The sequence below is a fragment of the Trachurus trachurus genome, assembly GCF_905171665.1.
Source record: "Trachurus trachurus genome assembly, chromosome: 23".
NCBI classification, from domain to species: domain Eukaryota; kingdom Metazoa; phylum Chordata; class Actinopteri; order Carangiformes; family Carangidae; genus Trachurus; species Trachurus trachurus.
The window spans coordinates 15,595,893-15,608,802 of NC_139912.1; the positions used below are offsets into that span (position 1 = coordinate 15,595,893).

Below are 12,910 nucleotides of genomic sequence, written 5' to 3' on the forward strand. Positions count from 1 at the left end.
GGGATTTCTATGTAAAATGGCAAATTTTAGATCACAGGAATTTCCTCTGTAGGGTTGTCCCCTGTGTTTTGACTGGCCAGGCACAGCACAGCGCAGTGGTGAAAGACGTATCGATGTGGAAGAGAGTAGATTATGGATGGTAAGATGTATCCACCTCAAGCAATTTGTCAGCTTTAAGATGAGGTACTCCAAGAACCAAACATTCCCAGTATAGGATTGCCATTAGTCATTCTTTGAGGGGAATAACTGGAAATATCCTCACAAACTGGAAGTGGTATGGTATGATTGGGAATCTGAAGGGTTTGAGTTACAGGAATAACAGGACATCCTATCAGCTTTTAGTTATTCTGGAAACCTCAGTTATTCTAACTAGACGATGGTTGGTTTAGTCTGCAGTGGGAACGATCTTCGGCACAAAACATGAACACAAATAACTGCACCGAGTCTGTATTACTCACAGATGGTCGCTCAGCCTGATGGTACAAAACAAAGTCGGTGCTGAAAAGCAAGTTCATATACAAATCATTTTATTTTCAAATGAAGCATGTTACATCTGGTCTGTCAACAGATGAAATGGAGCAAAACATCAAACAGCTCCACAGGTTCACCAGCAGTCTATCATAGTGGCACTCGTAACAACAAAGTCTGACTTCAAATTAAACGCAGAAGACAGTGGTTAAGGAGATGACAGCTGGCTTTTGCCTTGTTAATCGTTGATTCTATTTAATTCCTCCCATGTAAACAGCATTTGACATTCAGCATATCTAGGTTAGAGGTATTAAATGAGAAATCTGTCCATTTTGTTGCATAAAAAATAACTTTTTAGCCATTCTGCCAACATGGCTCAATGTTGAACAGTCGGTCAACCCATTACCTTGGTCCACTGAAACATGTAACCAACTGTTGCCTGTTCTTCACAGGCTGAAACTTCTTGAGTTCTCCTCCAGCACCACCAGCAGGTTGACATTTTTCAGTGACAAAATCCTTAGACTAATGTGTTCTGTAAAAAACATGTTGAAATTAAAAAATACCTATTGCAAACTAATCTTGATGTCTTGCTGTAACTGAATCCGGTGCAAAAACCTGCAACATCATCAACCTCTAAGGCTTTTTTTTGTTAAACGTATAGGCTACAGCACAATAAACGTGGCATGTCCAAATAGTCAAAATTATAAATTATAGTTGCCAAGTTATGTGTTGTGTTTCCATCCCCTTCTTAGCTCAACTCAGAACCAGAACTCAGAGATAAAGATGTGGATGATGACAACGTTGCGATGGGAAACCACTCCTGACTTGATATAATTCATCCCCACCTCCAACACGATATTCCTGGGGCCGATGATCGGTTTCACCTGCTGAACAACACCTGGGGAAGAGAGGACACAGACTCAAAATGTGTGTTTTGCAAAGACATACGTACAAGACGTACATGGATGTTTGTGCATAATAAGTGATGTGATACAAGATTGACTGGCTGATTCCAAGTGATACTCTTTCCTCTCACCCATAATCATTCCCTGGTGGGAGCGCTTCACCACGTCGAAGGAGAACTGCTCATCTGGAGTCATGATTTCAAAGAGAACATCAGTTGTGCCCAAGAGAGGAGCAGGGTCGGCCGGCACAGCTGTCCGCAGGAAAACGATGTCTGTTGGACAAATTGGTTTGAAGATTTTATTAGTCTGATAGAGGCAAAACCACAGAGCGCAATCAGCTCTTCAAATCAGATATCTATTCTACCGATTAGACAATTTCCCTGTGGGTTGAAATATGCAATTGATTCTCGTGTGCTGTGGCAAGTTGGTGGGTGGAAATAAGTCGCAAATAAGTTCTGAATGTGCTATTACAAGCTACTGAGTTAAATAATAGGATACCGGAAATGAGAACAAGTTCATACTGGCATCACAGATTAGACATAAAAAAGCACATTACACAATCAAATGCAGCCGTAAATGTTACAGCAAAGGCATCGGAGAGCTGTTTCTGAGGATTCATTCCACTTCATCGTACCCTCTGGTCCACTGAAGTCTCTGAAGGTTGGCAGAGAGAGGACAGTGTGGGTGAGGACAGTGTGGGTGAGGTGGATGCGGTCCAGAGTACAACTGGCGTCTTTAAATTGGCAGGTGTTGATACAACGTATACCGACTGAAGCCTCAGGTCTGGATCTGAGAGACAGACAGGCGTGATATAAAAGAAGTATGGGGGGAAAAAAAGAAGGAATTAGGACATGTGGAGGGGAAGAAGAATATAGAAATGCAGATACACTCACTCTATACACATATATATATGGCAGCAGCAATGTCAGAAAGATGTTTGACCAAAACTGCACAGTTGAGTTAAGCTAGAAGAAACCTGGCAACACCTGAATAGCCCCATAGACCTCTATGGTTAACCAGGCGATGAGTGCCGTAGGAAGAGGCCAAACCCCGACTCCAAACCGTGGAATCATATTTGCGAGGGTTCCCCAGTGTGAAGACAGTAGCGCTTTCAAACGCAACCTCAAAAACTGCTGCAGGAGCAGAGCCATGTAATTAGCAGCGAGCAGGTGAGTCCAAGTAGTTCGCAAAAAATCCGGAGGCCAAAGCCGCAGAGATGATTGTGTGGTATTACGCACCAACTGAAACGCCACCAAATGCCAAACCAACAGAGGGTGCGTAAGAACGGATGTCATTTGATTTGATTCAGTGACATCATATTCACAGCATAGAAGGAAAAACATTTTTGACATAATCAGCGACGGAAATACAACTCCAAATGGCTGTTTAAACTCTTTCCCAAAAAAAGATATTAATTTCACTATGAAGCTTTTCACCGTCTTGACTTTATATAATCCAAAGATCTGGAAGAATTACAGTCACATTTATTTCATAACTTCTCATTTTCAATCAGCTTCCAATATGCACCAAACCCGAAAAACCACCAGGATGAATGTGGACCAGTGGAAAACACAGCTACAAGACTTTTGGTATCATTTACAGCAAATTAACTGATAACCACCCAATACCAACACTAAAAGCACCATCCATCATGTGTGCTGTGATGCCTCTGCACCACTAATTGAGCCCCCATGCTGGCTGGGCCCCAGATGCCCATAAATAAGTGCCACGCTTATTTTTCTTTCTTGTCCGCTAAGGCGAGGCCTGTTTGATCCTACGGTGAAGCCGCCTGGAACAGATCGTAGGAAAAATAGGTCTCTGCATTAAAAAATGACCACAGCGGAGGAAGCACAAGAGCAGTGGCAGAAACCGCTCGCAGTGTGTGTGTGTGTGTGTGTGTGTGTGTGTGTGTGCATGTGCTAAAATATTTAAGAGTGAAAAGCCATTTTTATCTGTCACTTTTTTAATTCCAAATACATAGGAAGTACAAATAAAAGGAAGCTGCCGCAGAGACATGAGGTAGACTTAATGCATATGAACAATATTGACACAGTGTTGTAGAGACCCTGAGCAGTTAATGAGCCCCATCTAGTGGCAAGTGCAACGTCCTAATATCCTCAATACCTTCTATCCAATGTCTGGATTGTTTTATCCTTGCAGGGTCATGGGAGGCTGAGGCCAATTCCAGCTGATCTAGGGTCAGGGCAGGGTGCACCCTGGACAGGTATCCAGTCTATCACAGGGTTGATATAAAGAGATGAACTACGCACACGCACTCATATTAACACCTATGTACAATTTAGTGTCGCCAATCAACCTAGTGTGCATGTTTTTGGACGGAGGGAGAGAACACATGCTGGCACAGGGAGAACATACAATCGCCACATAGAAAGGCCAAAGGCCCAGGAATCGAACCCTGAGCCTTCTTGTTGGTGGCAGTGCTAACCACTGTTCCACCATGCCACCCCCAACAATTACTGGGGCCCATTGAAGTTTGAAGTAAAACAGCTTAAAGGGATAGTTCAACATTTTGTCAAATTGGCCCCTTTAATTGTCGGTGCAAGCTATTTTTAGAACGGCGGAGCAGAGCCGCAAGCTACTCAGAGCTACGCTACGGAGTTACGCTACGGAGTTGTTCCCACGACGGGAACGCGCATCAGCAGGTTTTGCATGAATTTACCTCGAAAACAACTCTGTCTCGTAACGTTCCGTTATTATCTCATAGCGTGGTGAATGTGCAGGTCACAACTTGTCCACAAGAGCGTTTTGGAGTTGTTGGATTGTGTATTTGATGAGTTTGATGAGGGATCCCAAGAAAGAGCCTAGCGTAGCTCTGAGCAGCTCCGCCATTGTAAAAATAGCTTGCACCGACAATTAAAGGTAACGAACCTACTCCTAAAACTATAGGGATTATGGCAATGGGCCGATTAATTTTCCTTCTTGGGTATAATCAGTGAAATATTAATGTGAGACAGTTACAGCCCCATGTTGTCTAATGTAACAAGAAGATGCCAATTAAATATTAATATAAAGAAGTTTTTTTTTCAAATAAACTACACAAATTCACTTAAGGGACTTGTTTTTGGCACTGACACAAGAATTGTAGATGTTGTGTGAAGATGAGTGGATGGGAAGCTGTAGTTATTAAGAAATATAGATGGATGAAAATGAAAAACAAATATAAGAAGTAAGAAAAAACACAAACACAATAGAAATGTTGAAATATTGAAATGTTGAAATATTGGAAATAAAAACATATATATTGGAAATAAAAACATATATATAAAAAAAAAAGAAATGTTGAAAAGTATTCCTCTTAATTCTACAAAGACTGTTAATATGGGAATGTTCTCGAGGGTCGGATCGCCTGCTCGTAGGTGACAAACACGGCAATCTTGGCCATGTACAGATGTGCTCTTCCGTAACGTATCAGCCTCATCTCCACGGTAAGAAAGAAGTCCCGGGGCTCGGACAAGGTGCGGCGCAGAGAGATCACTCCTCCGTGGGCCTGCTGCTGCACCATGAAGTACCCCTCCTCGTCTCCGGACGCTATGTTCAACAGCATCTGGTCCCCGGGGACAGAACTGGAGGGTCCCATCCGGAAAACGTCAGCAGGGACGGGGGTGTTGGTGGGGAAGCTGATGTTGTAGAAGGAGATTCTCAGCGGAAGCGAGAAACACGACGCAGGGTCCCGCGTGAACTCGCAAGTTGCGCGCTCGCAACGGCTGAAAGGGAAAAAATAAAAGGTGGTGCTCATTGAACGGAGGGCAAAAATGGCTTCACGCACATGGGCGGATGCAGGAGTGGAGTTTGTGACCAAAAAGCTGCGAGCAAATGTAAAAAACCGTGCACCAAATAATCAAACAAAATGCACATCCCAGGACATGTGAGTGAAATAAAGAACGAGTGCAAAATGAGAAAGATGACAGGACGGAGATGCATCATGCAAACCTCAGCGGGCAATCGACCGTATCATTTCAAACAATTTGCTGCAACCCAGCAGCCATCAGCTCTCACCCCTGTGCTGCTTGTCTGAAGTTTGGAGGGCACTGGAAGGACAGGCAGCGAAATCCTCCCTGGATGTTGACGCAGCTCTCGGAGACAGAGCAGGTGTGGCTCCCTGCTGCACATTCATCAATGTCTGAAAACACAGGAGGACACAAAGAGGTCAGACATTTGGGGCATCATATAGCTCAGTGGGTCCTTGAATCCCCGGGTGGCCCTTTACTGCTGCGTGTCATCCCCATCATCATCCTCTGTCTCTCCATTTCCTGTCTCTCTCTGACTATCCCATCAATTAAAGCCCCCCCTCCCAAAAAAAAAAAAAAGGTCAGACACCCAATAATGACCTGCACATTCACCACGCTATGAAATAATAACGGAACGTTACAAGACAGAGACTGCTTTGCCGAAAAACTGCCCCAACGGGAACGCGCATCAGCGGTTTTGCATGAATTTATCTCGAAAACAACTCTGTCTCGTAACGTTCCGTTATTATCTCATAGTGTGCAGGTCACAACTTGTCCACAAGAGCGTTTTGGAGTTGTTGGATTGTGTATTTGATGAGTTCGATGAGGGAAACCAAGAAATCCCATCAGCCTCCGTAGCGTAGCTCTGAGCAGCTGGCAGCTCTGCTACGCCGATCTAAAAACAGCTTGCACCAACAATTAAAGGTAACAAACCTACTCCTAAAACTATAGGGATTATGGCAATGGGCCAATTTGCCAAAATGTTGAACTACCCCTTTAAATCTATAAAATTATCAATACTAAAAAACATTTGCTTCTACTGTAGATATTGTGTGCAAATGAACAGATGTATTATGTTAAAAAAAAAAAAAAAACTGTTTTGGTTCAGATTCTTCCACTGACCTTGACACGTGCGTCCATTGGATGCGAGGGTGTAGCCGGTGGGTGGACAGGTGCAGTAGAAACTTCCTGGGGCGTTGGAGCAGCGGTAGGAGCACACATGACCTCCAGCAGGCAGAGCACACTCGTCGATGTCTGAGAGGAGCAGAGGAGGAGAGAGGCAGGTCATCGTCTCTAGCGGACACCCCTGATATAAATATTTACTGTTTTTTGTGAGCTGATGAAGACCAACAGTACCTTCACATGTTATCCCATCAATGTCACTCAGCTGGTAACCACGGCGACAGTAGCACTGATATGAGCCATAGACATTGGCACATTCCTGGCTACAAGGGTTGGCCTCACACTCGTTCACATCTGTCAGAAAACAAACAAAGGTAGGATATGTTTTTTTATTACAACTTAATCAGCTCACAGAGGAATTCTTACTTTCTCCCTCGCTGATATCCAGCAAAAGGATCGTGGGATGGACTCAAGCAAATACGAGAACATTGTGTCTGGGTGAGTTTAGTATCTAACAGAAGCTCAGGTTTAATTAAAGTCTAAATGAAATCAATCAAATGAAAACACATTTTACCATCACAGTTTCTGCCATCATGGGACAGTTTGAAGCCAGTGGTGCAGCTGCACTGGTAGGACCCCTCTGTGTTGTCACACTTGTGAGCGCAGAGTCGTCCGGGATAATGCCTGCACTCATTGATATCTGAGGAACATGAAGGGCAGGTCGTGAATGATAAAGACTTTTACAAAACTGCAAAATCAACCTTAAATAATAATAATACACATATGATAACATCTTAATGACACATGTTTGGACTTGTGGATATTTGCTTTATCAAATCATCTGCATGCCTTTTCACAATCCATTAAGTGCAATTAACTCAAAAACTCTCTCTTCTTCCCTACACTCATCTGACAAAAAAGAGAGAAATCAAACACAAAACAAATTAAAGCTGATTTTGATTGACAGCACAAAACGATATGAATGATAAAGATGGTACCTTCACACAGTTTGGTGATGCTGTTGAAGATGAAGCCAATCTTGCACTCACAGCGGTACGATCCCACAAGGTTCACACAGCCATGGTCACCACACACGTTACCTATACGACACTCATCTACATCTACAGGAGGAGAGGGGGCAATAACGATTCTTTATATTAAAAAAAAATAGGCATTAAGGTGACAGAAAGAAAGAGTGTGAGTGGAGAGTGGAGCAAACAGATTTTGTAGGGACAGTATCTACCTTCACAGCGTGTGCCGTCCATCGTTAGATGATAACCTCGTCCACAGGTGACTGAGTTCCTGCGACAGGTGTAGGAGCCTATAGTGTTGATGCAAGTGTGGCCTGGCAGGCATGGACCGCTGTTGGCCACACACTCATTTATATCTAATTAGATTAAAAAAATTAAAACAAAATAAACAGTCAACAAGTCAGCTCCTTTTTTTTTTTTTTTTTTTTACCTGCGAGATGTTTTTTTTACTTGACACTGAACTCACCAATACAGCTGCCGGCAGCGTCCTGAATGTAACCGGCGTCAGCGCACCTCTCCTTCGGGTGGCAGCGGAACGAGCCGGCTGTGTTGGTGCAAGAGAAGTCTGGTCCACAGTTATGGGTTCCCAAAGCGCACTCATCAATGTCTGGAAAGTGCAAGATCATCATGAATATATCATGTAAAAACAAGTATTACACAGTTGTTTTACACTCTTTTTATTCCTATTATAGCCTACGGGATAATTGTGGTTTAATTTTCACAGTGACATGATTGGAAGATATTGGTCAATAAAGTTTTGAGAAGATATACACTTTATCTATTAAAGGGATAGTTCAACATGTTGGCAAATTGGCCCATTGTCATAATCCCTATAGTCATATCAGTAGGTTTGTTACCTTTAATTGTCGGTGCAAGCTATTTTTAGAAAGGCGGAGCAGAGCCGTGAGCTGCTCAGAGCTACGCTACGGAGACTAATGGGACTTCTTGGTTTTTCTTGGTTTTCTCATCAAACTCATCAAATACACAATCCAACAACTCCAAAATGCTCTGGTGGACAAGTTGTGAGACAGAGACAGAGTTGTTTTCGTGGTAAATTCATGCAAAACTGCTGATGGACGTTCCTGTCGGGGGCAGTTTTTCGGCAAGCAGTCTCTGCATTTGCCTCCGTTCTTAAAATAGCTTGCACCAGCATATAAAGGTAACAAACCTACTGCTATGACTAGCCTATAGGGATTATGGCAATGGGACAATTTGCCAAAATGTTGAACTATCCCTTTAAGATAAATAACATTGTCACAATCATTTCATGAGAAGAGGTAAAAAAAACAACAACAACAACAACAAAAAAGAACAATTGCAGATTTAGAGGGGATTGACAATTACAGTCACCTCTTTTGTGATTTGGGGTTTTGTTTTTGTCATTTCTACAGCGCTCCTGCCTTGTTACCTTGGCAACTGTTGTTGTCTTTGAGTTCATACCCTGTGCCACAGCCGGCTTCCCTCTGACAGCGAAAGGAGCCCTCGGTGTTGATGCAAATTTGGCCGAGGATGCAGTTGTGACTGCCCGTCAGGCACTCATTCACATCTGAAGAGAGAGAGTTGAAGCTTTTTCAGGAGATTGCGCCGACTCGTTTTAGATTTAAGATCTGCTTTTCAGCAGCTGTCAAACACTGTGGTGAAATCAGGCCTCGGTTCACACAACTCACCCTCGCAATTCACTCCATCCTTTTGCAGTTGGTACCCATCGTAGCAGGCACACGTACCGTTGCCGACGCACAGCTGGGAACAAGCGGAGCCTGAAAACAGCACAGAGGTAAATGAAGACGTCATTGTGTGTGTGTGTGTGTGTGTGTGTGTGTGTGTGTGTGTGTGTGTGTGTGTGTGTGTGTGTGTGTGTGTCCCAGATTGTAGGATGATGGAAGACAAAGCCACCACCGGGCAGACGCTTAAACCTCTTACAGCTCGTACTATAAGGAAGGAGATCACAAACCTTTACAGGCACCCAGTTCCTTTGGAGGCTCGGTGGTGGTGATACTGGTCTTAGGCTCTGCTGTGGTTGTAACTATAGAAAAAAAAAACACACACAACACTTTATAACCATGTATGACAATCTAATTCCCAGCAAAGGCGAACAGGGGTCAAACACCTTGAACTCCAACCCCAGAACTTAAACATGTATCCATATGCTCTTATCACTCTGGTCTTTGCACCACATGAGCCAGACAGCAATTTGCTTTCCTTGACAAACACTGTGTTTTCCTTGATGGTGCTTGTGCTTTTTCACTTGCAAGCCAACCAGGCGACAAAAAAAGCTACAAGCCACGACAAGTCACCATTTGGCAGAGGGTGTCTGCAGCTTAGCCTAGTGACTGCTGCTGTGACCCAGTCTGTCTGTTTGTTTGTCTGTCTGGCAATCTGCTCCACAGCTGCCACATGACGGCCATCCATTCATCCAGCCCTTTATGTTAATAAGGCTGCCTGAAACCTACTCCTTTAACCCTCTCACCCTAAACACTTATAAAATGCATTAGTTTCTATCAGAGTCAATGTTTTTTTGCCCTTAGAGGTTAATAAAATCATAAATGTGCTGAAAGCCTTTTGGCTCTTATAGTGTGCAAATGGCCGTGTTTATTGATTGTTTTACAAAGGCCTCCATTGATTTGAGTGTCACAGACATGATAAGACAGAGAGGAGCTAATCAAGACATAAAAGGCTGGAAGAAGAACAGATATTCTGGTTTTTTGGGGGTTTTTTTTACCCTGATCATTTGCTTTCACGTCCTCTGTTGTGTTTTGGCCGCAGCAGGTTTTGGCCGTGTGCACGCACTGTCTCCCCAGCGACAGGCCCAGCAGCTCGCAGCCCGAACCCCGGCTCGCTGCCATCAGGCCGAGCATGCAGCAGTCACAGCACGTCTAAACAGGGACACAGTTTTTTTTTTGTTGCAAAGTCAGACGTCATATTCTCAAGAAAACAAGTGACAAAGCCTCAGCGTGCTGCGTTTGAAACCACCTTCGAGATCCGAGTCTCCCAGGGCTCCCCTTGGAAGAAGGGCCTCTCACACGCTCCTTGACTTTGGCCCATTTCGATGCCATTGTCGCAGAGCTTGTCCGCCACTGCTGAGGCACAACACTGCTCCTGGCTGATCCTTGAAAACAAAACAAAGAGCAGACGTTTAGCACCAAACCCTCGTCGGGGACAGAAACAGCAATCTCAGCTCTGTGAGGACAGACTCAGATAAGAGGCATTGTAGTGTCGGAAACACTTTCTATTTACATTAGATACAGATGATCAGCTGACTGCCAGTGGATCTGTGTTGTAATATTTCACTCGCAGCAAGGAGTTAAGTACTTAAAACTCAACACAAAGTGACTACAAACAACAGCTTTGTTACTTTTCTACCATTTTTTTAATATAAAGTGAAATTCTTCATTTGGCTTGAGACTGAATTCTTGCTCCAGTCTCTCTCTTCCTGCCCTCCCTTGGCAAATGTTCCTTCCTCTGACCTCCATGTGTCGACCAGGTGTTCCTCTACTTCATCAATCACCACCTCCACGTTCTCAAAGTCAAACGGGGGCCCTTCGGTGTTAAAAATGCTCCAGGGGGCCACTTAACGCCTGTACTTACTATGTAGTTATTATCCGGCAGTCCTCCCCCCCCTGCAGCGAGATGGCCGGCTAAAGGGGCTGGGGGTATTTCCTGCTTTTAAAGACGCCATCGCAAGCACAGGCCTACAGGATACTCAGAGTTTCCAGTGCAGAATTCCACTCATCGTTTCAAAGATTTTTCTACCTCTAGTGTGATTTAATCATGTGTTTTTATATATTACAAAACTAGTCAGTATACCAATCAATTACCGCTGGTGAAGTAACACTCCCTGCTCCTCCTGCTGACCCTTCTTTGGCCTCTGGACTCATGGACATATGATTTAACAAGCCTGCCAGGCCTGGACTCAGGGGGCCCCAGGGCCAGACCCTCAGTTTGAGTGACTTTTCTTACTGGGAAGTTGGTGAAATAACTACTAAAAAGACAAAAAAAAACTCATCTCTTTGGATCTGTGCCTCTAGCTCTTACATCTGTACCTGTCATGATCCGTCAACGGCCGTGACCCCCCCAGAGCTCCGAGGGGGTTGGAGAAACCAGGTGTTGCTTACCTGCAGGTGTGGGAGGACGAGATGAGGGGGAGGACTGTGCAGTCTTGTCCTCCCAGGGCACGGTCCCTCCCGTCCTGACAGCACTCCTGTACAGTGGGAGTCTGGATCTCTGCGGGGTCTGAGGGCGATGTGCATGGAGATTAGAAATGTACAGCAGAAGCATGCACACAGGCACATCGGGTGGAAAAACCAGCAAAGGCTGCCCCCATGATGAGTGCCAGTGACTGAGTCACAGTTAATTAAAATGGGCTCACACACTCTGAGAAAGTGTGGAAAATAGTCTGAGGCGGAACTTCTTCAGCACCTTGAGCTTGGGTTAGAAGATTCACAAAAACATGCAACCACAGGATATGTAAAGCTCTCACAGTCTGAAAATGTGTCACACATTCTGCACCTCCATGATAAACTAAGTTAGGAAACGTCCTCTTACCTTGTCCACGCACAACTCCGTATAAAGACAACAGAAGTAATGTCCACTGCGCCATCGGACTCAGTGTCGCCATTTAACTGTCAAAACCGCAAAGTTTGTTGACTCAGTGAGGTTTCTCTTAAAAAAATAAATAATTTCAAAGTAGCGGTTGAATCAGAGCAGATGACGGCGCGAGGCTCCTGGTGAAACGCGCTCCGTCACGGAGGAGAACATCCCAGAGTCACAGCGGCTCAGGGCTGGGAGGCAGGAGACACGGGGGCGGGGAGGGAGGGAGGATAGGAGGGAGGGGATAAGGGAGCCGGGTTTGACTGGACTACTTCACCAGCAGCAGCAGCAACAGGCTGCAACAGAGCCAATTAACGTGGGAACAGAGAGCAACCGGCAGGACAGGGATTGAATGACCGAGGAAATGTCAGGTTTATCTGTTAAAACTGGTAAACTCACACCTTTAATAGTAATCCTTTTTATATTACAATAATGAAACCCAAATTAGACTATTAAATGAAATAAATAAATAAGCTACAAACGAGCCAATAAATCCAAACCTGTAAATGAGAATATTAAAAAAAAAGTAGTTTATTTTTTATATTAAATAGGCTATCGGTTGCCCCCAATACGGACTTTCAAAAAAACAACCTTATTAGACCATTAAAGAAAATTGAACAAATGAAATTCAAACTTACAAAAGAGAATAATTCGCGCCTAGTTTTGATTTTGTTTTGTAAAATAATAAATAAGCAGAGATTCAAACCTGAAAGTAAATGAATAATATAGATATTGTCATGTTTTGATTTATTTTTAGGAATATTTTTTTAAATAAGTGAAGTTTAAGATACCTATGACATGGAAGCCCAAAAAACACCCCAATTAAAGGATGAAATGAAAACAAATAATTAAAATTAACTCAGTAATTCAAACCTGTAAAAGTAGTTTAAACATACAGAAGTGAATATAATAAATGCAAAGAAATTTCTATGCTTTGGATTTGTTTTTTAGGATATTTTATAGCTACTACGAAGGACATAAAAAAAATAAAAATAAGGAAAGAAGGGTGGTAGGAATAAAAATGTTTATGTGGTTTGACTTGTTTGGA

The 12,910-nt window shown here is 43.6% G+C and overlaps 1 protein-coding gene across 1 annotated transcript; it reads right to left on the minus strand.

The window, feature by feature from the left end:
- Positions 1-1,226: 1,226 nt before the first annotated feature.
- On the minus strand, positions 1,227-11,872 carry LOC311006571 (fibulin-1-like; the record flags this gene model as incomplete). Its single annotated transcript, XM_083999418.1, has 18 exons — positions 1,227-1,366; positions 1,505-1,645; positions 2,008-2,162; positions 4,760-5,098; positions 5,391-5,514; positions 6,245-6,376; positions 6,479-6,598; positions 6,819-6,944; positions 7,243-7,365; positions 7,488-7,631; positions 7,742-7,882; positions 8,684-8,821; positions 8,943-9,032; positions 9,227-9,298; positions 9,995-10,148; positions 10,246-10,381; positions 11,388-11,505; positions 11,818-11,872. The coding sequence occupies 18 exons, from the start codon at positions 11,870-11,872 to the stop codon at positions 1,227-1,229; spliced, it is 2,448 nt and encodes an 815-aa protein (XP_083855544.1).
- Between the last annotated feature and the right edge of the window lie 1,038 nt (positions 11,873-12,910).